General features: G+C 43.0%; 1 protein-coding gene across 2 annotated transcripts; it reads left to right on the top strand.

Moving 5' to 3' along the window:
• Positions 1 to 417: 417 nt before the first annotated feature.
• eif1ax (eukaryotic translation initiation factor 1A X-linked) lies at positions 418 to 18324 on the top strand. Of its 2 annotated transcripts, XM_033032766.1 has the most exons (7): positions 418 to 569; positions 11023 to 11106; positions 14939 to 15042; positions 15780 to 15830; positions 16893 to 16974; positions 17063 to 17154; positions 18011 to 18324. In XM_033032766.1, the coding sequence occupies exons 1-7, from the start codon at positions 554 to 556 to the stop codon at positions 18014 to 18016; spliced, it is 435 nt and encodes a 144-aa protein (XP_032888657.1). In that variant the 5' UTR covers positions 418 to 553; the 3' UTR covers positions 18017 to 18324. The 2 variants fall into 2 exon arrangements, with proteins under 2 accessions (XP_032888657.1, XP_032888658.1); XM_033032767.1 differs by lacking the exon at positions 11023 to 11106 and having other exon boundaries at positions 452 to 569.
• The last annotated feature ends 1854 nt before the right edge of the window (positions 18325 to 20178 follow it).

Raw genomic sequence — 20178 nt, 5'->3', positions numbered from 1 at the left:
ACTCAGCAGGTGAGGCAGCATATATGGAGCGAAGAAAATAGGCAATTTGTTTCTTTCTCCACAAATGCTCACTCACTGGCCTTCCGCATTACTTTCCAATTCATTGCAGGCAGAGCTCTATGTGGTGATTGAGAAAGGCAACGCTGTGCACCTCCCTGGCCAGACCGCAGTGGGTGGATGGCAACAGCAAAGATCCCAGTATCCTCCAAAGATCTTATAGAGGAGGTATCTATCCTCCAGTATCTTTGGGTAACAGCAGCTGCCTGAGGTTGTTACTCTGGCTCTCCGGGACCACGTGATAATCACCGGCATTGTCGCCGCAGTGGTCACGTGACGTGACGTGACGTGACGGCACACACGGCGGCTCCTCTAGTACCTTTGCGCGGCGGCACGTTGGTCACGTGATCGACCCCCCGACCCCCCCCCCCCGGTGTTCAGGAGCAGCTTTTCAATAAAGTTTTCTTGCGGCGGCGCATGCGCAGTGCGGGGGTAGGAGCGGCCGGAGCAAAGACACCAGGGGCCGGAGTGAGCGGACAGCCAGAGGCCCGGAGCCATGCCCAAGAATAAAGGTGAGAGCGGCAGCAACGGCTGCCAGCCCGGTCCCCGCGGAAGGGTAATCGCGACTATTTTGTACCACGATGAAGCTGTCGGCGGCCCGGAGAGGCGGAGGCCCAGTCGCCCTCCCGTCAACACGTGTGCAGCGCAGTCCGGCCGACCGGCCTAACGTAACCCATCCCGGCCTAACGTAGCTCATCTGAGTCTGACCCGCCATCCCTGGCCCATCCCGCCCCAGCGTAGCCCACCTCGACCTGGCTCGTCCCGGCCTAGCTCCCCCCCCGCCGCCGCCTAGCGTAGCCCACACCGCCCCGCCCCGGCTCCGCGTAGAGAATGCAGGAAAGAACTGTAGATGCTGGTTTAAATCGAAGCTAGACACAAAATGTTGGGGTAACTCAGCGGGACAGGCAGCATCTCTGGAGTCAAGGAATGGGTGACGTTTCATGTCGAGACCCTTCTTCAGGCTGATCTGCGTAGAGAGTAGCGGGCCCGGCCTCGATGTTGACTGAAATGTCCGGCTGCAAATAACGGAAGAGCGTGGATTGAAGGCCTTTGCCGAGTGCGAAGACTGGATGCCGGGGGAGGTGGGAGGACACGTAGACAAATGCTGCAACAGACCGGGATTGCTTCAGGTCCGAAGTAAAATGGTGGATTAGTAGAAACGCTAGGTGCGTCAAGCATCTTCGGTGGAGGTAATAGCTGCTGACCTTGCAGCGAAACTATCAGGTGTTGCCAGACGCATTGAACATTTCCAGCATAGCTGAACTCTCCATGCAGTTATAACGTAGAAGCTACCAGACTCCATATGGAGTAGTGCACTTGTGGTTTGCCCTTCTGGAAAAAAAAGACTTTTCTTGCAGAGGGTCCAAGAGTATCGTCGCCAAGCGTGTAGAATTTTGCATATTGGTTGAGAATACAATGCAAATATTCCCTGTGGTTTTAAGCATTTAAGGGACGTGCAATAAGAAAGAAGATCATAAGCTTATACGGTTCACCATCCCTTCTCCGACACCTCGCCCCCGCTTCCTCCGAGAAATGACCTTCCGTAATCTAAAATCCATTGATTCCCACCATCTCTCTGACCTGCTCTCCACCACTCTCCCCCTGGACTCAACCCATATCTCACCTGATGATCTCACAAACCATCTCAACTCCACCTTGTCTACCTCCCTTAACATTATGGCCCCCCTCAAAACAAGAACCGTAACTTTCAACACATCTTCACCCTGGTACACACCTGCACTTCGTAAGCTGAAACAGACTGGTCGCCGACTTGAACGACTCACAAAGAAATCATCTCTCACAGTCCACCATGAAGCTTACAAACTCCACCTCACTGACTACGAAGATGCCCTCATTGATGCAAAATCTGCCTACCTCTCCTCCATATTCACCGACCCCTGCCTAAACCACAGAACCCTCTTCTCCACAGTGGGCAACCTCCTTAAGCCTCGAGGCAACACTCTCCCTACCTCTACTCCGGATCTCTGCAACTCATTCCTCCACTTTTTCGCTGATAAAATCAGCACCATCGATCAATCTTTATCCACTGTACCCGACTCCCCAGCATCTATTCCACCACCTACCAAGGCCCCTCCTTTCAACATTGACCTCCTTACCCCTCCTCCACACTGCTTCCTCTCCCAGTTTGACCTGGTCACCCCTACTGAAATCTCCAAACTCATCAGCTCTTCCAAACCCACTACCTGCTCCCTCTCCCCTCTCCCCACTCCCCTGCTGAAGCCCTGTCTCCCAGTTCTCTGCCCCTACCTCACTAATCTCTTCAACTCCTCATTGTCCCCTCCGCTTTCAAAACTGCTGCTGTCACACCAATCTTAAAGAAACCTGGTCTTGATCCCTCCTCTCTCATTAACTACCGCCCAATCGCAAACCTCCCCTTTCTTTCAAAAACCCTGGAGCGTATCGTTGCATCACAACTTCATTCCCACCTCCTTGCGTATAACCTACTTGAACCCCTCCAATCTGACTTTCGCCCCCTCCATAGCACAGAAACTGCTCTCCTCAAAGTCCTCAACGACCTCCTCACCTCTGCTGACACTGGTTCCCTCAACATCCTCATCCTCCTCGACCTGAGCGCAGCCTTTGATACAGTGAACCATAACATCCTGCTCACCAGACTCAAAGACCTCGGCATTGAAGGATCTGCACTCAGCTGGCTCCGTTCCTACCTTTCCCACAGATCCCACTTCATCTCTCTCCATAACCATACCTCTGCTACAGCCACAGTCACTCAAGGTGTTCCCCAAGGCTCCGTACTCGGCCCCCTCCTCTTCATCATCTACATCCTCCCCCTTGGTCAGATACTCCGCCACTTCAACCTGGACTTCCACTGTTACGCCGATGACACCCAGATCTACCTCGGCACCAAATCCCCCCACAATCCCCCCCTCTCCCATATCAACTCCTGTTTGTCAGCTATAAAAACATGGATGCAACATAACTTCCTCAAACTCAACAGCGATAAAACAGAATTCCTCCTCATAGGCTCCAAATCCACTCAGCAAAATCAATAACCCCACTCTCACCATCGACGGCACCACTGTCTCCCCATCTCCCCAGGCCCGCAACTTTGGCGATGTTGCGGAGGTGAAAGAAGGAGGTTTTAATGGCGTGATCTTTGATTCCACTCTCCCTTGAGCCTCACATCCGCCATGTCATTAAAACCTCCTTCTTTCACCTCCGCAACATCGCCAAACTCAGACCCTTCTCTCGCACCTCCCGCTGCTGAAAGACTCATCCATGCCTTCATCTCCTCCCGACTGGACTACTGCAACTCACTTCTCCTTGGCATCAGCTCCACCTACATCAACCGACTCCAACTGGTCTAGAACGCAGCCGCCCGACTCATCACCCACACCAAATCCTGGCATCACATCACTCCAGTCCTCAAACAACTTCACTGGCTTCCCATCTCCCACCGGATCACCTATAAAATCCTGATCCTCACCTACAAAGCCCTCCACCATCTGGCCCCCCCATATCTCACTGACCTCCTCTCCCCCTACCAACCCTCACGGTCCCTCAGATCCACATCAGCCGGTCTCCTCTCCATCCACAAGTCCGACCTCTGCAGTTTTGGGGACAGAGCCTTCTCCAGGGCAGCTCCCAGGCTCTGGAACTCCCTCCCCCAACTGATCCGCAATTTCGTGTCCCTCACCATCTTCCAGTCCCGCCTCAAGGCCCATCTCTTCACCTCTGCCTATCCTTAGCCCCACGTCCCCCTCCCTTTTCATCTGTGATTGAATTGCCTCATATTGTGTTTTGAATTGAATTCTGTCTTTAATTTGTGTACTAGTCATGTCTCTACTATTTATTTCATTCCCCTTACATGTTTTTCCTCTACTTGCTAAATTTTTGTAAGGTGTCCTTGAGACTCTTGAAAGGTGCCCATAAATAAAATGTATTATTATTATTATTATTAAGAAAAGCAAATGGTATGCTAGCATTTATTAGAATATTTGAGTACTGAAATAAAGATACTTGTTGGGAATGCGCTTCGAGACTCATACTGTTTTTGTCTGCATATAAATTTGTTTCTGCCTTTGCCATATGTCAATCAATCAATCAATCAATCAACCTTTATTGTCATCTTGCAAGCAACAGTTGTACAGTGCAAAATGAAAAGACGTTTCCCAGGGAATAGCGGAGCATCGCACATGAAATTTAAAACATTTCACACATAATAACACTAAAAACAATCCAGTCCCTGATGGAACAGTATAAATAGTTAAAAGCAGGTAAAACACAACGTTAAAATACAATAAACCAATCATAAAAATGTCCGGGGCAGCTGATTTGAGTGGCCAGTGCCAGTTATTAAAGTGGCCAGTGTCAGTTATTAAAGTGTCTGTGCCAGCCGCAGAATCAAGTGGCTGTGAGTACAGAGTGACTGTTTAGCAGCCTCACAGCCTGTGGTAGGAAGCTGTTTAGCAGTCTTGTAGTCCGGGCTTTGATGCTTCGATATCTCTTGCCTGATGGCAGGAGATCCAGGTGTATGTGGAGGGGGTGCAGTTTGTCCTTAGCAATTCTCTGAGCTTTTTTCAGACAGCGGCTCTGGAACAGTTCTTGTACCGAGGGTAGGGAGACGCCAATGATCCTCTCTGCTCCCCTCACTACCCTCTGCAGAGCCTTCCTGTCCGAGCAGTTGCAGGTGGAGTACCACGTATTTATGCAGTACGTGAGTACAGACTCCACCGTACCCCTGTAGAAAGTCCTGAGGATGTTGGTGGGGAGTGAGGCCTGTTTTAGTTTCCTCAGGAAGTGCAGTCGCTGATGGGCCCGTTTGACGGTCCCAGTGGTGTTCCTGGACCAGGTGAGGCTGTCCTACAGCATAGAAACAGGTCCTTTGGACCAACTGATCAAGATGTCCCATCTCTACCTGTCTTGCATGCCTGTGTTCTATATTCTTCAGGGGAGTGTTGTGTATCTGTCCAAATGTATTTTAAAAGTTGTTATAGTACCTGCCTCAACTAACCCCTCTGGCAGCTCATTCTATACATCCACCATCCTCTGTACAAGTTCCTGTACACCTCACACTTATCTGCATTAAACTCCATTAAGCATTCCTCAGCGCACTTGCCCAACTGATTAAGACCCTGCTGTAATTTGTGATAACCATCTTCGCTGTCTAAAATACCACACGCTTTAATGTCATTCGAAACTCACTAATCATGCCTTGTACATTCTCATCCAAATCGTTGATATAAACCACAAGCAGCAATGGCCCCAACACTGATCCCTGAGGCACAACACTAGTCATAGACCTCCAATCTGACAAATAATCTTCCACAAAGACTATTCTCTATCAACTCGGCTAGAGTACTGATTATTCTAGATCAATCCCTGCCGTTCCAAATGCCGATGAATCCTGTCTGTTTAGGTATATTTTGAATAATATCTCTACTGCTGACATAAAACTCTAGCTGATCCATGCTACCCTTCTTGAATGAAGGTATTGCTTTTGTTGTCTTCCAGTCGTGTGGCCAGGGGATATTTAAAGAATTCCATTAACCATATAACCATATAACAATTACAGCACGGAAACAGGCCATCTCGGCCCTACAAGTCAGTGCCGAACAATTATTTTCCCCTAGTCCCATCTACCTGCACTCAGATTAGGGTCCCAGCAATTTCCCCTCCTAGCCTCCCATAACACCCAGGGATACATCAGGCACTTTTATCCTCCTAAGATGCCCACCTTCTCCCTGGTTACGCTCATGTCATTAATGGAGTTATAAAAAGCTATGGGATTTTCTTTTACTGGACTCGCCAAAGCCATTTCATGCCCCCCTTTGGTCCTTCTAATAGACCGCTTAAGTTCTGATACTCTGCGGTTCCTCTTCTCACGTACTTTTACGTAATGGCAATCCCAATTAATAGAATCATACGGCATGGAAACTGGTACTTCTGCCCAGCTCATCCATGGTGACCAAGATGCCCCATCTAAGCTAGTCCCATTTTTGTGTGTTTGGCCTGCATCCTTCTGAACCTTTATCAAGGCTCCCACAATCTTCCTTGCCTCCCTAAATAACCTTGGATAGATCCTATGTATCCTATTCATGTAGTTGCCCAAGTGTCTTTTAAATGCTATTATAGCACCTCGCCCTCATCATGAACCTATGTCTTCAATTTCTTGATTCCACTAGCCTTGGTAAAAGAAAAACTGATATCTAAAATCTGTTCCCCGTTCCTGCTTTTTCCCCCATATCCCTTGATTCCTTTATCCCTATGTTAAATCTAACTCTTTCTTGAAAACATCCAGTGAATTGGTCTCCACTGCCTTCTGTGGCAGAGAATTCCACAAATTCACAACTCTGGGTGAAAACGTTTTTTCTCATCTCAGTTTTAAATGGCATCCCCTTTATTCGTAGACTGTGGCTCCTGGTTCTGGTCTCCCCCATCATTGGGAACATTTTTCCTGCATCTAGCTTGTCCAGTCCTTGTATAATTTTTGTCCCAGAAAGTCACTACTTGTTCTTTAGAGGTGCTGCCTGACCTGCTGAGTTACTTCAGCAATTTGTGCCCTTTTGTATATTAACAAGCATCTGCAGTTGTTTGTTTCGACTACTTATACAATGATAATCCCTTACTCGCATATAGCGATCAATTGGTAATAACGGACATCATTTCCCTCCGCTATGATCCATAATAACACGGGTTCACTGACCATCAAATGTGGAGTCACCAACATCTTGTACAACTATAACATAATGGCCCAACTTATATGCTCAATACCCTGAGTGATGAAGGCCAATGTACCGAAAGCCATCTTTGCCATCCTATATACCCATGATGCCACTGTCAGAGAAATATGTATCTGTGCTCCTAGGTGACTTCCCAGGACCTTCTGTTCACTAAGGGTTCTGCCCTGGTTTGTAGATTTCTCAGGTATGTCCATATGGCTTCATTTGAAATATTTTAACTAAGAGATCCTTGTTCAGCCAGTTTATCGCATCATAGTCCCAGCTACACCATGCAGCATTGGGAAAGCAGTCAATATGATAACTTACACTCAGTCACTCTCTCTTTTTCCCCGTCAGACAGAAAATATAAAAGCTTCATAGCATGTACAAACAGACACGGGACCAACTTCTTCCCTGCTTTTCTCAGACCCCCCCCCCCGTGCCCCCATCATATCCAAAACCTCCATACCCGGCAAGGTTTATTTAACAAATCCTTCCAATTGAAGCCGAGTTTCAATGATGCAACAATGTCATATTTCCACACCCTGATCAATACTCTGTTCATCTGCCTTGCAGTCAAGTTTCTTCCATTAAAATGCCAATTATCATTCCAATCCCCAGCATCTTGCTATGCCCATATCTTTTCTGTGTTATGGTCTGACCTGTTTTCTATATTGACTGAACTTCTTCCTCCATCTGTATGTCTGCTCTCTGTCACATACCCTTTCCAAAGTTGTTTAAAACGTGTTTAAAGATGTCGGACCTATTCTAATTCCAATTACCCCAGAAATATATCCGATGATCCAAAAAAAGAAAAGCCATCCCATTCACACCATCCCTTTAGCCATTCATTCATCTGATCCATCATCTTATTCCTACGCTGTGTACTCGCCTCATGGAATGCCTGTAGTCGGGAGGCCATGCTGCTCTCGATGAAGACTGCTGCGAAAGTATTGTGACTGCAGTAGTTCGAAGAGGCCAGGTAGTCAGCAGCTAGTCCAGAGGCAACCAAAATTATGGCCTTGGCTGTAAACTTCCGACAGCACCTTACATGCTTCCTTGAAAGTTGTGTCACAGGGTGACAGGGTCGTCAAGAGGGCTTTTGGCACATTGGTCTTCATCAGTCAGAGTGTTGAGTATAGATGTTGGGAGATTATGTTACAGTTGTACAAGGCATTGGTGAGGCCATATTTAGAGTATTGTGTTCAGTCTTGGTCACCCTGTTATAGGAAAGACGGTGAGAGGGAATGTAAGAATAGCAGAGGATGGTTTCAACCCATCCCTCTCCCCTGGCTTTTAATCTTTACCGAAATGTCACCCATTCCTTCTATCCACAGTTGCTGCATGTCCCGCTGAGTTACTCCAGCACTTTGTGTCTATCTATAGGAAAGATGTTGTTAAGCTGGAAAGGGTGCTGAGAATATTTACGATGATGTTGCCAGATTCAAGGGCCTGAGCTGTAGGGAGTAGGTCTGTAATTTATTCTTTGGAGAACAGGAGGATGTGGGATGATCTTATAGAGATGTATTAGATCATGAGAGGAATAGATAGGGTGAATGCATCACATCTTTTACCCAGAGTAGGGCAATCCAGAACCAGAGGACAGGGGTGAGGGGGGAAAGATTTAATAGGAACCTGAGGAGCAACTTTTTTTTTACACAAAGGGTGGTAGGCATATGGAACGAGCTGCCTGGGGAGGTGGTTGAGGCAGGTACTATCACAACATTTAAAAAACATTTGAACAGATACATTGATAGGTTTAGAGGGATATAACCATATAACCATATAACAATTACAGCACGGAAACAGGCCATCTCGGCCCTACAAGTCCGTGCCGAACAATTATTTTCCCTTAGTCCCACCTGCCTGCACTCATACCATAACCCTCCATTCCCTTCTCATCCATATGCCTATCCAATTTATTTTTAAATGATACCAACGAACCTGCCTCCACCACTTCCACTGGAAGCTCATTCCACACCGCTACCACTCTCTGAGTAAAGAAGTTCCCCCTCATGTTACCCCTAAACTTCTGTCCCTTAATTCTGAAGTCATGTCCTCTTGTTTGAATCTTCCCTATTCTCAAAGGGAAAAGCTTGTCCACATCAACTCTGTCTATCCCTCTCATCATTTTAAAGACCTCTAACAAGTCCCCCCTTAACCTTCTGCGCTCCAGAGAATAAAGACCTAACTTATTCAACCTTTCTCTGTAACTTAGTTGTTGAAACCCAGGCAACATTCTAGTAAATCTCCTCTGTACTCTCTCTATTTTGTTGACATCCTTCCTATAATTGGGTGACCAAAATTGTACACCATACTCCAGATTTGGTCTCACCAATGCCTTGTACAATTTTAACATTACATCCCAGCTTCTATACTCAATGCTCTGATTTATAAAGGCTAGCATACCAAAAGCTTTCTTTACCACCCTATCTATATGAGATTCCACCTTCAAGGAACTATGCACGGTTATTCCCAGATCCCTCTGTTCAACTGCATTCTTCAATTCCCTACCATTTACCATGTACGTCCTATTTTGATTTGTCCTGCCAAGGTGTAGCACCTCACATTTATCAGCATTAAACTCCATCTGCCATCTTTCAGCCCATTCTTCCAAATGGCCTAAATCACTCTGTAGACTTTGGAAATCCTCTTCATTATCCACAACATTATCTTGGTATCATCTGCATACTTACTAATCCAATTTACCACACCTTCATCCAGATCATTGATGTACATGACAAACAACAAAGGACCCAACACAGATCCCTGAGGCACCCCACTAGTCACCTGCCTCCAACCCGACAAACAGCCATCCACCATTACCCTCTGGCGTCTCCCATTCAGCCACTGTTGAATCCATCTTGCTACTCCTGCATTTATACCCAACAGTTGAACCTTCTTAACCAACCTTCCATGAGGAACCTTGTCAAAGGCCTTACTAAAGTCCATATAGACAACATCCACTGCTTTACCCTCGTCAATTTCCCTAGTAACCTCTTCAAAAAATTCAAGAAGATTAGTCAAACATGACCTTCCAGGCACAAATCCGTGTTGACTGTTCCTAATCAGACCCTGTTTATCCAGATGCTTATATATATTATCTCTAAGTATCTTTTCCATTAATTTGCCCACCACTGAAGTCAAACTAACAGGTCTATAATTGCTAGGTTTACTCTTAGAACCCTTTTTAAACAATGGAACAACATGCGCAGTACGCCAATCCTCGGGGACTATTCCCGTTTCTAATGACATTTGAAATATTTCTGTCATAGCCCCGGCTATTTCTACACTAACTTCCCTCAATGTCCATGGGAATATCCTGTCAGGACCTGGAGACTTATCCACTTTTATATTTTTCAAAAGTGTCAGTACTTCAATGTGTCCAATCATTTGGATATGTGCCAAAAGCAGGCAGGGGGACTAGTAATTGGGGCTTGTTGGTCGTCGTGGGCAACTTGAGCCGAAGGGCCTGTTTACACGCTGTATAAAAGCCTTTTAGTGCTGCCCATTTCTAAATGAGGCTGGTACTTGGTGACGCAGGGAGTTGCATATATCTAAATATTTATCTTCAAAATCATTTCAATGTAAAATAATTAAAATTATAAATAAATTTTAAAATGAAAGAAGCCACTTGACTTTTCAGTGAAGATTGGTGACTCTTCCCCCCCCCCCCCCCCCCCCCCCCCCCATCTTCCTTTGTTACAGCTGTTTGGGTTACAGAAATTTGCCCGTACAGAATTCACTATCCAATTTACAGAATTTCAAGGGGGGGAAGCACAGATGATGGAAATCATATTATAGACAATTTTCTAGGAAAGCTACCCCTCGCTCTCTCACCCCCTCCTACTACCACCGTCCTCTCCACTCCCCCTGCTCCCTGTATTGTGGGGAGCCTATATAGCTTTATACAGATCCTTGGCTCAGTAATTACAGGAGGGCTAGGGACACTGCCAAGTGCAGCTACAAATTGGGAGGTTAGATGTGCTGCTGTCTAACATCTAGCAAGCGCTGCAATCCTGTGTTTCAAAATGCATTGGAGCACACTACACTTAACAGATGTTACGCCATAGAACCATCAGTGAGCTGCCAGCATGATCCGTCCCAGTATCACATTTTAGAGTATGGGTTTGAATTTGACTTAAAAATACATTAGGGATCATAATTTTTTGTCTGTTTTAAGTGAGAATGTGGAGTGCCAGACATATGATTGTAAATCCAGAATGTCTCATGCATGGACTGATGTGTTATTTATTCAAACCAGGTAAGGGAGGTAAGAACAGGAGACGTGGTAAGAATGAAAATGAATCTGAGAAACGTGAGCTAGTCTTCAAAGAGGATGGTCAAGGTAAGTGTAATGTACTTCAGCCTACTCTTCCCACATCCAGCACGATCAGGCAATGTGCCTGTTCTTCGTCTGGGGAGAAAAGTGGTTATAAATTCAATATTTAGTAGTTCCATCTTTTAATATATAATTTAGCCTTGTATAGTTTTAGGCCAGATTTACTCAAGTTGTTTTTGAAGATCTTGGTTCCCAGAATTAAAAATGGTTTCCTTTTGTTTTTTGGATGATAAATCAAAATTACTTGAGATTCTGGGCATATCATTTAACAAATGGAAAATTCAGGCTGTTAATTTAACTTATTTTACATGAGGTCATAAGGAATAGTAGAATTAGGCCATTCGGCCCATCAATTCTATGCCTTTCAATCTCCCCCTACTAACCCCATTCTCCTGCCTTCTCCCCATAATCACTGACACCTGTGCTAATCAAGAATCTATCTATCTCTGCCTTAAAAATATCTACTGACTTGGCCTCTATAGCCTTCTGGGCAAAGTATTCCACAGATTCACCCCCTTTCACTATTCTATATGTGTCAATGAGGTTCCCTCTCATTCTTCTAAACTCCAGCGAATACAGGACTGGTGCTGTCAAACGCTCATCATAGGTTAACCCACTCATTCCTGGGATCATTCTTGTAAACCTCCTCTGGACCCTCTCGAGCGCCAGCACATCCTTCCTCAGATAGGGTGTCCAAAATTGTTCACAATATTCCAAATGCAGCCTTACCAGCACCTTATAGAGCCTCAACATTACATTCCTGTAATGAGGTGCAAGTGGATGCCCTAGCAGCCGACCTCTTGCTTTGTACATCACCTACAGTGCCCCCCATGATGTTTGGGACAAAGACCCATCATTTATTTATTTAAGTCTGTACTCCATAATTTGAGATATGTAATAGTCAAAATCACGTGGTTAAAGTGCGCATTGTCACATTTTAATAAAGGCCATTTTTATACATTTTGGTTTTACCATGTAGAAATTACAGCTGTGTTTATACATAGTCTCCCATTTCAGGGCACCATAATGTTTGGGACAGCAATGTCATGTGAATGAAAGTAGTCATGTTTAGTATTTTGTTGCACATCCTTTGCATGCAATGACTGCTTGAAATCTGCGATTCATGGACATCACCAGTTGCTGGGTGTCTTCTCTGGTGATGCTCTGCCAGGCCTGTCTTGCAGCCATCTTTAGTTTATGCTTGTTTTGGGGGTTAGTCCCCTTCAGTTTTCTATTCAGCATATAAAAGGTATGCTCAATTGGGTTTAGATCAGGTGATTGACTTGGCCACTCAAGAATTTACCATTTTTTAGCTTTGAAAAACTCCTTTGTTGCTTTAGCAGTATGTTTGGGATCATTGTCTTGCTGCAGAATGAACCGCCGGCCAATGGGTTTTGAGGCATTTGTTTGAACTTGAGCAGATAGGATGTGTCTATACACTTCAAAATTCATTATGCTACTACCATCAGCAGTTGTATCATAAATGAAGATAAGTGAGCCAGTACCTTCAGCGGCTATACATGCCCAGGCCATAACACCCCCACCACCGTGTTTCACAGATGAGGTGGTATGCTTTGGATCTTGGGCAGTTCCTTCTCTCCTCCATACTTTGCTCTTGCCATCATTCTGATATGTTAATCTTCATCTCATCTGTCCACAAGACCTTTTTTCTAGAACTGTGGTTGCTCTTTTAAGTACTTCTCGGCAAACTGTAACCTGGCCATCCTATTTTTACGGCTAACCAGTTTGCATCTTGCAGTGTAGCCTCTGTATTTCTGTTCATGAAGTCTTCTGCCGACAGTGGTCATTGACAAATCCACCCCTGACTCCTGAAGTGTTTCTGATCTGTTGGACAGGTGTTTGGGGATTTTTCTTTATTATAGAGAGAATTCTATAGAGAGAATTATAGAGATTTTTCTTTATTATAGAGAGAATTCTACTGTAATTGTTATATGGTTATCAGCTGTGGAGGTCTTCCTTGGCCTGCCAGTCCCTTTGCGATTAGTAAGCTCACCAATGCTCTCTTTCTTCTTAATGATGTTCCAAACAGTTGATTTTGGTAAGTCTAAGGTTTGGCTGATGCCGCTAACAGTTTTATTCTTGTTTCTCAGTCTCATAATGGCTTTTTTGACTTTCATTGGTGCAACTTTGGTCCTCATGTTGATACACAGCGTTAAAAGTTTACAAAGGTGATGGAAAGACTAGGTACTGAGAGCTCTCTTATGCCTGCAATAAGGAGGCATTTAAACACTCCTGAGCAATTACAAACACATGAGAAGCCATGTGTCTCAAGCATTATGGTGCCCTGAAAAGGGGGGGGAGGAGGGGGGGGGGGGTGGAGGGGGGGGAGGAGGGGGGGGAGGGGGGGGAGGAGGGGGGGGAGGGGGGGGAGGAGGGGGGGGGAGGAGGGGAGGAGGGGGGGGGGGAGGAGGGGGACAGGACTATGTATAGACACTGCTGTAATTTCTACATGGTGAAACCAAAATGTGTAAAAATGGCCTTTAATAAAATCTCACAATGTGCACTTTAACCACATGTGATGTTTTTTTTCTATTACAAATCTCAAATTGTGGCGTGCAGAGGCTAATAAATAAATGACGGGCTTTTGTCCCAAATATTATGGAGGACACTGTAGTTTCATCTAGAAATATTAATTTGGCATTCATTTATTTATTACTTGTATGTGTTCTGAGCAGGTAGAGTCATGCAGCATAGAAACGGACCCTTCGGCCCAACTTCCCCATGCCGACCAATAAGCCCCATCTACACATGTCCCATCTACCTGTGCTTGGCTCATATCCCTCTAAATCTTTGTTGTTGATAGACCTGTCCAAGTGATTTTTAAATGTTGTTATAGTACCAATGGTTCTTCCTAAAATGCAATAGTTTGATAGCTCCTAAGCTCTTAACCATGTTACTGAGGGGTAAGTGTTTTTCTGCTGTATACTCTGTGGTCTCTTATTGTATCTCCTGTTTTTATAAGAGGATTAAAACAAAAAAATACTTTTTCAGTGCCACAATGGACATTGATTTCCATGTTAAACTATTATACCCGCATCTTTGCTTTAAGTGAAAAGACACATGTACTCTGCACCACTGACGAGGATAAGCTAAGTCATTGAATTGTGTCCTGTCAGGCAAATAGCAAATGTCTTAATGAATAACGTCAGTTGCCATGCCTTTATATTTTAATTAGCATAGAAATGTAACTGGCTGGGTTAAGATGCCTTTTTGTAAGTTGTATTAGTAATCCGATTGTGAGAAGGTTGAGTTCTAGACTCGTTCCAGAGACAGAAGCTTGAAAAAAAAGACATTCCAGGAATAGTCCGTGATGTCATCTCTTGCGTGAGGCAATGGGATAGATCTTCTGTTGTTCCTAAATCACTATCCTCTATATCATGCGGCCTGTTTCAATGTGGCCTCAGTGCAGTCTTCCACTGAAGAGTCTGAGGAATAATGTCTGGTTGGTTATGTGGCCACTGCATTACCTGAGAAGTGCAGCACTGTACCATCTTGCAGTGCAACAGACTCGCTGCTGATTTAGGCCAGCACAGTTCTAATATGGACTTTTGTGGGCATAATTCGGTACGGTTTGGCATTGTGGTGAGAGATATGCCCTATAAAATTCTGACTCGGTGGATGTAAAAGATCCAACATTATTCAAGCAGAATTAAAGATCTTTGGAACAACACGGCACAGAAATGGATCCTTTGGTCCCCCATGTCCACACTGACCTTCAATCATTCACCTTTGACTTTTGATGGTTATGGTTTGATATGTAAATGTTCTATGATTGCTTAATTAAAGTGAATGATCTCCAATCTGTTTTAATTTGTAGAATATGCCCAGGTGATTAAGATGCTGGGAAATGGGCGCTTGGAAGCCATGTGTTTTGATGGTGCGAAGAGGCTTTGCCATATTCGAGGGAAGCTGAGAAAGAAGGTGACGACCCTTTGTATTTTAGTCCCCATTCCCAGTCAGGTAGTGGTGCATTTAATTATGCTGAATATTCAATTCAAAAAGTCACAGAACCCCGTAAGCAGCTTCTGCGCTCTTGTCATTTTATGGCATAGTTACAATCTCGCACTTACGAAATTTCAAAATTGAATTAAAAAAAAAAATATCCTCAGAAAATGTCAAGATTCCTCCGAAAATCATTATTCTCTTTTTCATAAGGCTAATGTGGGGCAGTTAAAAAAAATCTTGTTATTGTATTTAGGTACAGCTGGTTAATTTGTCATTCAGAAGCACACGCTGACTCTTATTCCAATGGATTGTACTTTTAAGATTTGGCTTGTTTGTATTTCTGACTGACTTATTTTTCCTTTTTTTTTGAGAGGGTGTTTCTTGTTCTGTATGTAATGACACTCGTTGCAGTACTTAGAACTTATCACCATCTGTTCATCTTGGTGATGTTAAGATGTATTCTGTAAATTGTTTTCCCCATTTATTAATGTACACTGCTACCTATTAGTTCCAAGCCAATGTTAAATCCATCTGTTAAAGGCAAGCTAACTTTAGAATTATGTGGTTGATGTGTGGATTAGAGGCTCTTGCATTTTGAATGGTTAAATGGCTATTTATCAAGCATGGCCTATGTGGACGGTGCAGATGCATCTAGACTTTGAAGGTAAAATATTAACCAAATCCTGGAATGATTCCATTATCATTTGTTTCAGGTTTGGATAAATACATCAGATATTATATTGGTTGGGCTGAGAGATTACCAGGTGAGAATTTCCCCCTTTTATTATGAAGTCTTATTAAGGAAAAACATATTGTATTTATGAACTTTACAATGTGTACATAGAATATACTGAATGTGTTGGAGCCATGTCTTGAATCTCATCAGAAGTTTAACTGTGACCTTCTGAATAAGTGACATTTTAGTTGTAAGTGGTATTCAATGTGCTCATGACATTTACTCTGATTGTAAAACGTCAAAGTTGTCTAACATGCTTTAGCCATATAGGAATGAAGAAAGGTGATACTTGGGTAACAGGAAAAAGTCAGTAAATTAGACATACCCATAAAGCTTTAGTTAATTTGTGGTTCAGGAAAAAGAGCCATAAATCCTGCAGCTGTAAAGATCCTGATTAATATCCATCCTTTTAATACTGATTTTTAGTGGAGGAGCTGCTTTTTTTTTTTAAACCACTCTGCACCTTTCATGAATGAGCTTAACTTGTTCTGACCTCTGGTCTTGTGCAAGAGTTCCCCCTTCTGGTCACTGAGAACCTTAATTTTGCATGGTGTTTCTGATAGCATGTATCTCCCATTTTAGTTTTGTATGTCACTTTCCCACTTTTATGAACCTCTCTGCAACAGGGTATAACTGGGTAGATTTCCAGCAATCCTTGTTATGCTTTGGATGCCAGGATAAGGCCTACCTTCCAGTAATGCTCCCTGCTTTTGCTGATCAGTAAGCGGCAATGGTGCTGAAGCCTGCTTCCAGCAGCATCCAACAGGCAGGTAGGCTCTTGGAACAGTTTTCCTGAAGCCATAGGTGAAATTTGAGTAATAGTTATGCACTTTGTGAACTGGTACCAATGAAAAGTAATTAATTAATCATTAATGAATGATTAACTTCTTTTGTATTGCATTTTCCATCAAGTGACCTGTGTGTGCAGCTTGCAGAGAGCAGGTTTGAAACTTACTTGCACAAGGTGTATAAAAATGGAATTGGGGATGCTTGGTTAGCTTTGCCTGAAACTGTTAATGCTATTGAATTGTTAAGTTGTTTGTTTGATACCACATTTTGTTGAAAACATATTTTCTTGCCACCTCCAAAGGATAACAAGGCTGATGTCATCCTGAAATACAATGCGGATGAAGCCAGAAGTTTGAAAGCATATGGTGAACTTCCAGAACATGGTATGGACAACTTTGATAATTAAATTCTCACGTAACTAAAATTTCAAACAGAAATTAACATTTTTTCAATCTTTTCCTTTAACCTCAGCCAAAATCAATGAGACTGATACCTTTGGGCCTGGTGATGATGATGAAATCCAGTTTGATGACATTGGGGACGATGATGAAGACATTGATGACGTGAGTACGATTTGTCACTGAATAAATGCCAAGATTTTTCAAGAAGCTTGTTTGATGTCAGTTACTCCCTGTTTGCAGTTGCATTTCAGTTGCACTTGAATGTAAAAGGTGAAACTTGCAATTTCCCCTTCCTGCATTGATAATAAATTGGTGGTTTGCAACATTTAAATTCTGTCTTGGTCACATTGTGTTTGTTACCTTGTTGCATTTCACTTTTGCTACCACATCTTGGAAGAAGTTGCTATAGATTTAATAATCATGTAGACGTTAAATTGAGGACCGATAAAAGCGTGCTCCTTTCCAGGAGCAGGCATAAAATGTATTGTTCCATGTGTCACCATTTAACAAGATCAAACTGAATCAATCACTTTCCTGCCTGTTTCCCTTAGCCCTCAATTCCACATAAACCCAGAATTTGTGTGAATGGATGTGTAGAATTCCAAAAAATCACGATGGCATGAGAAGAAATTCTTCTGCTCTTGATTGGCAATCCTTATTCTGGAAGTATGGCCTCCTAATTCTGGATACATCCTCTGTAATTTTTCCTTAGACACTTATCATTTTTCATTCTAAATTCAAATTATTGCATACCCAAACTTTTGTCATAAAAATAAACCTTTGCACCAGAAATCAAACTAGCAAATCTAATAAGAATATCAGTATAATCCTCATAAGGAGATCAAAGGTGTGGGCTGTTCAGTTGTATTCTCCCCTGTACCTTGCTTAAAACTGGTTGATTGGGAACAATCCTATTTTGAACACTGCAAGTATATCATTGACAGATTACCAGTTTGTAATATTTGCTTCTGTAATTTAAATTGGCCAGTGGTTTATAACTTCTAATATTTTCTTACAGATCTAAATTGGGATTGAACGTGGATTCCAACATTGTATCAAGCTTCCTTTTTGAAGTAAATTACTTTTTTTTGGATTTGACATCAGCATTTTGTGTGGATGAATTGACTTGTTAATACCTAATGTATCTTAATTTCATTCTGCAGCAATTTGTTTAAAAACCTATGTTTTAGTGTATTTATATTCTTCTGCCAAGTGAATAAAAGGATTTGGTATGAAGAGTTTGTTAGGAAGTGCAACCCTTTCCAATAAAATGTCAAATCTCATGGATCTGTTTTTTGTGTCATAGGTGAGTAATAAAATAAGTTTTCCTTTTGTCAGTATTCCATAATGTTGCTTTGAAACATGGTTTATCTGAGACCCTGAGTATTAACAATTGTGTATATTATTTTCCTACACTATCAATAAATCATGAAGTGTGGGGAAAATAGTAATCATTTAGGTGACTTTTTATTGGGCTATTTTTTGATAGGAATTGCAATTCTAAATCTGTCTGAAATCATTCCTGCACAAGTACATTTGTCAAGGGAGGTGCTGAGGTGAGGAACATTCTTTAAATAGTCTGAAACACACCAGATTTAATTCCATATGTTCATGCAGTTATTTAGTTGGAAGAATGTTTTCACTACACCCACACTTGTACATTGGGGGAAGAACCAAAGCACTTTGTATGAAAAGAACAAAAATCAGGCACAAACTGGCAATCAAACGTTACATTCTTTATTGAAAAATAGCATCAAATAGTTACCAGCATAGGCTTGTATGCGCCTGAATTACTTTGCAAGTGTGTGTTCACACATGCATATACATACAGTGCACTCCATAACATTTGGGACAAAGACCCATCATTTATTAATTTGCCTCTGTACTCCACGATTTGTAATAGAAACAAATCACATGTGGTTAAAGTGCACATTGTCAGATTTTAATAAAGGCCATTTTTATACATTTTGGTTTCACCATGTAGAAATTACAGCAGTGTTTATACATAGTCATCCCCCATTTCAGGACACCATAATGTTTGGGGGCACATGGCTTTGCAGGTGTTTGTAATTGTTCAGGTGTTTAATTGCCTCCTAATGCAAGTATCAGAGAGCTCTCAGCACCTAGTCTTTCCATCGCCTTTGGAAACATTTATTGCTGTTTATCAACATGAGGACCAAAGTTGTGTCAAAGAAGCCATTATGAGACTGAAACAAGAATAAAAGTGTTAGAGACATCAGCCAAACCTTAGGCTTACCAAATCAACTGTTTATAGACATCCTAAAAAAGAAAGAGAGCACTGGTGAGCTTACTAATCGCAAAGGGACTGGCAGGCCAAGGAAGACCTCCACAGCCGATGACAGAAGAATTATCTCTATAATAAAGAAAAATCCCTTGTCCGACAGATCAGAAACACTCTTCAGGAGTCGGGTGTGGATTTATTAATGACCACTGTCCGCAGAAGACTTCATGAACAGAAATACAGAGGCTACATTGCAAGATGCAAACCACTGTTTACTGCAAAAATAGGATGGCTGGGTTACAGTTTGCCAAGAAGTACTTAAAAAAGTAACCATCGTTCTGGAAAAAGGTCTAGTGGACAGATGAGACGAAGATTAACTTATTTCAGAGTGATGGCAAGAGCAAAGTATGGAGGAGAGAAGGAACTGCCCAAAGCATACCACCTTATCTGTGAAACATGGTGGTGGGGGTGTTATGGCCTGGGCATTTATGGCTGCTGAAGGTACTGGCTCACTTATCTTCATTGATAATACGTCTGCTGATGGTAGTAGCATAATGAAGTGTAGACACATCCAATCTGCTCAAGTTCAAACAAATGCCTCAAAACACATTGGCCAGCAGTTCATTCTACAGCAAGACAATGATCCCAAACACTGCAAAAGCAACAAAGGAGTTTTTTAAAGTTAAAATTGGTAAATTCTTGAGTGGCCAAGTCAATCACCCGATCTGAACCCAATTGAGCATGCCTTTTATATGCTGAAGAGAAAACTGAAGGGGACTAGCCCCCAAAACACGCAGAAGCTGAAGATGGCTGCAATACCGGCCAGGAAGAGCATCACTAGAGAAGACACCCAGCAACTGGTGATGTCCATGAATCGCAGACTTCAAGCAGTCATGGCATTCAAAAAAATACTAAACATGACTACTTTCATTTACATGACATTG

The sequence above is a fragment of the Amblyraja radiata genome, chromosome 14 (assembly GCF_010909765.2).
Source record: "Amblyraja radiata isolate CabotCenter1 chromosome 14, sAmbRad1.1.pri, whole genome shotgun sequence".
Taxonomy (NCBI): Eukaryota; Metazoa; Chordata; class Chondrichthyes; order Rajiformes; family Rajidae; genus Amblyraja; species Amblyraja radiata.
The sequence above is the reverse complement of the archived record's forward strand: the minus strand, read 5'-3'. Positions and strand labels throughout refer to the sequence as shown.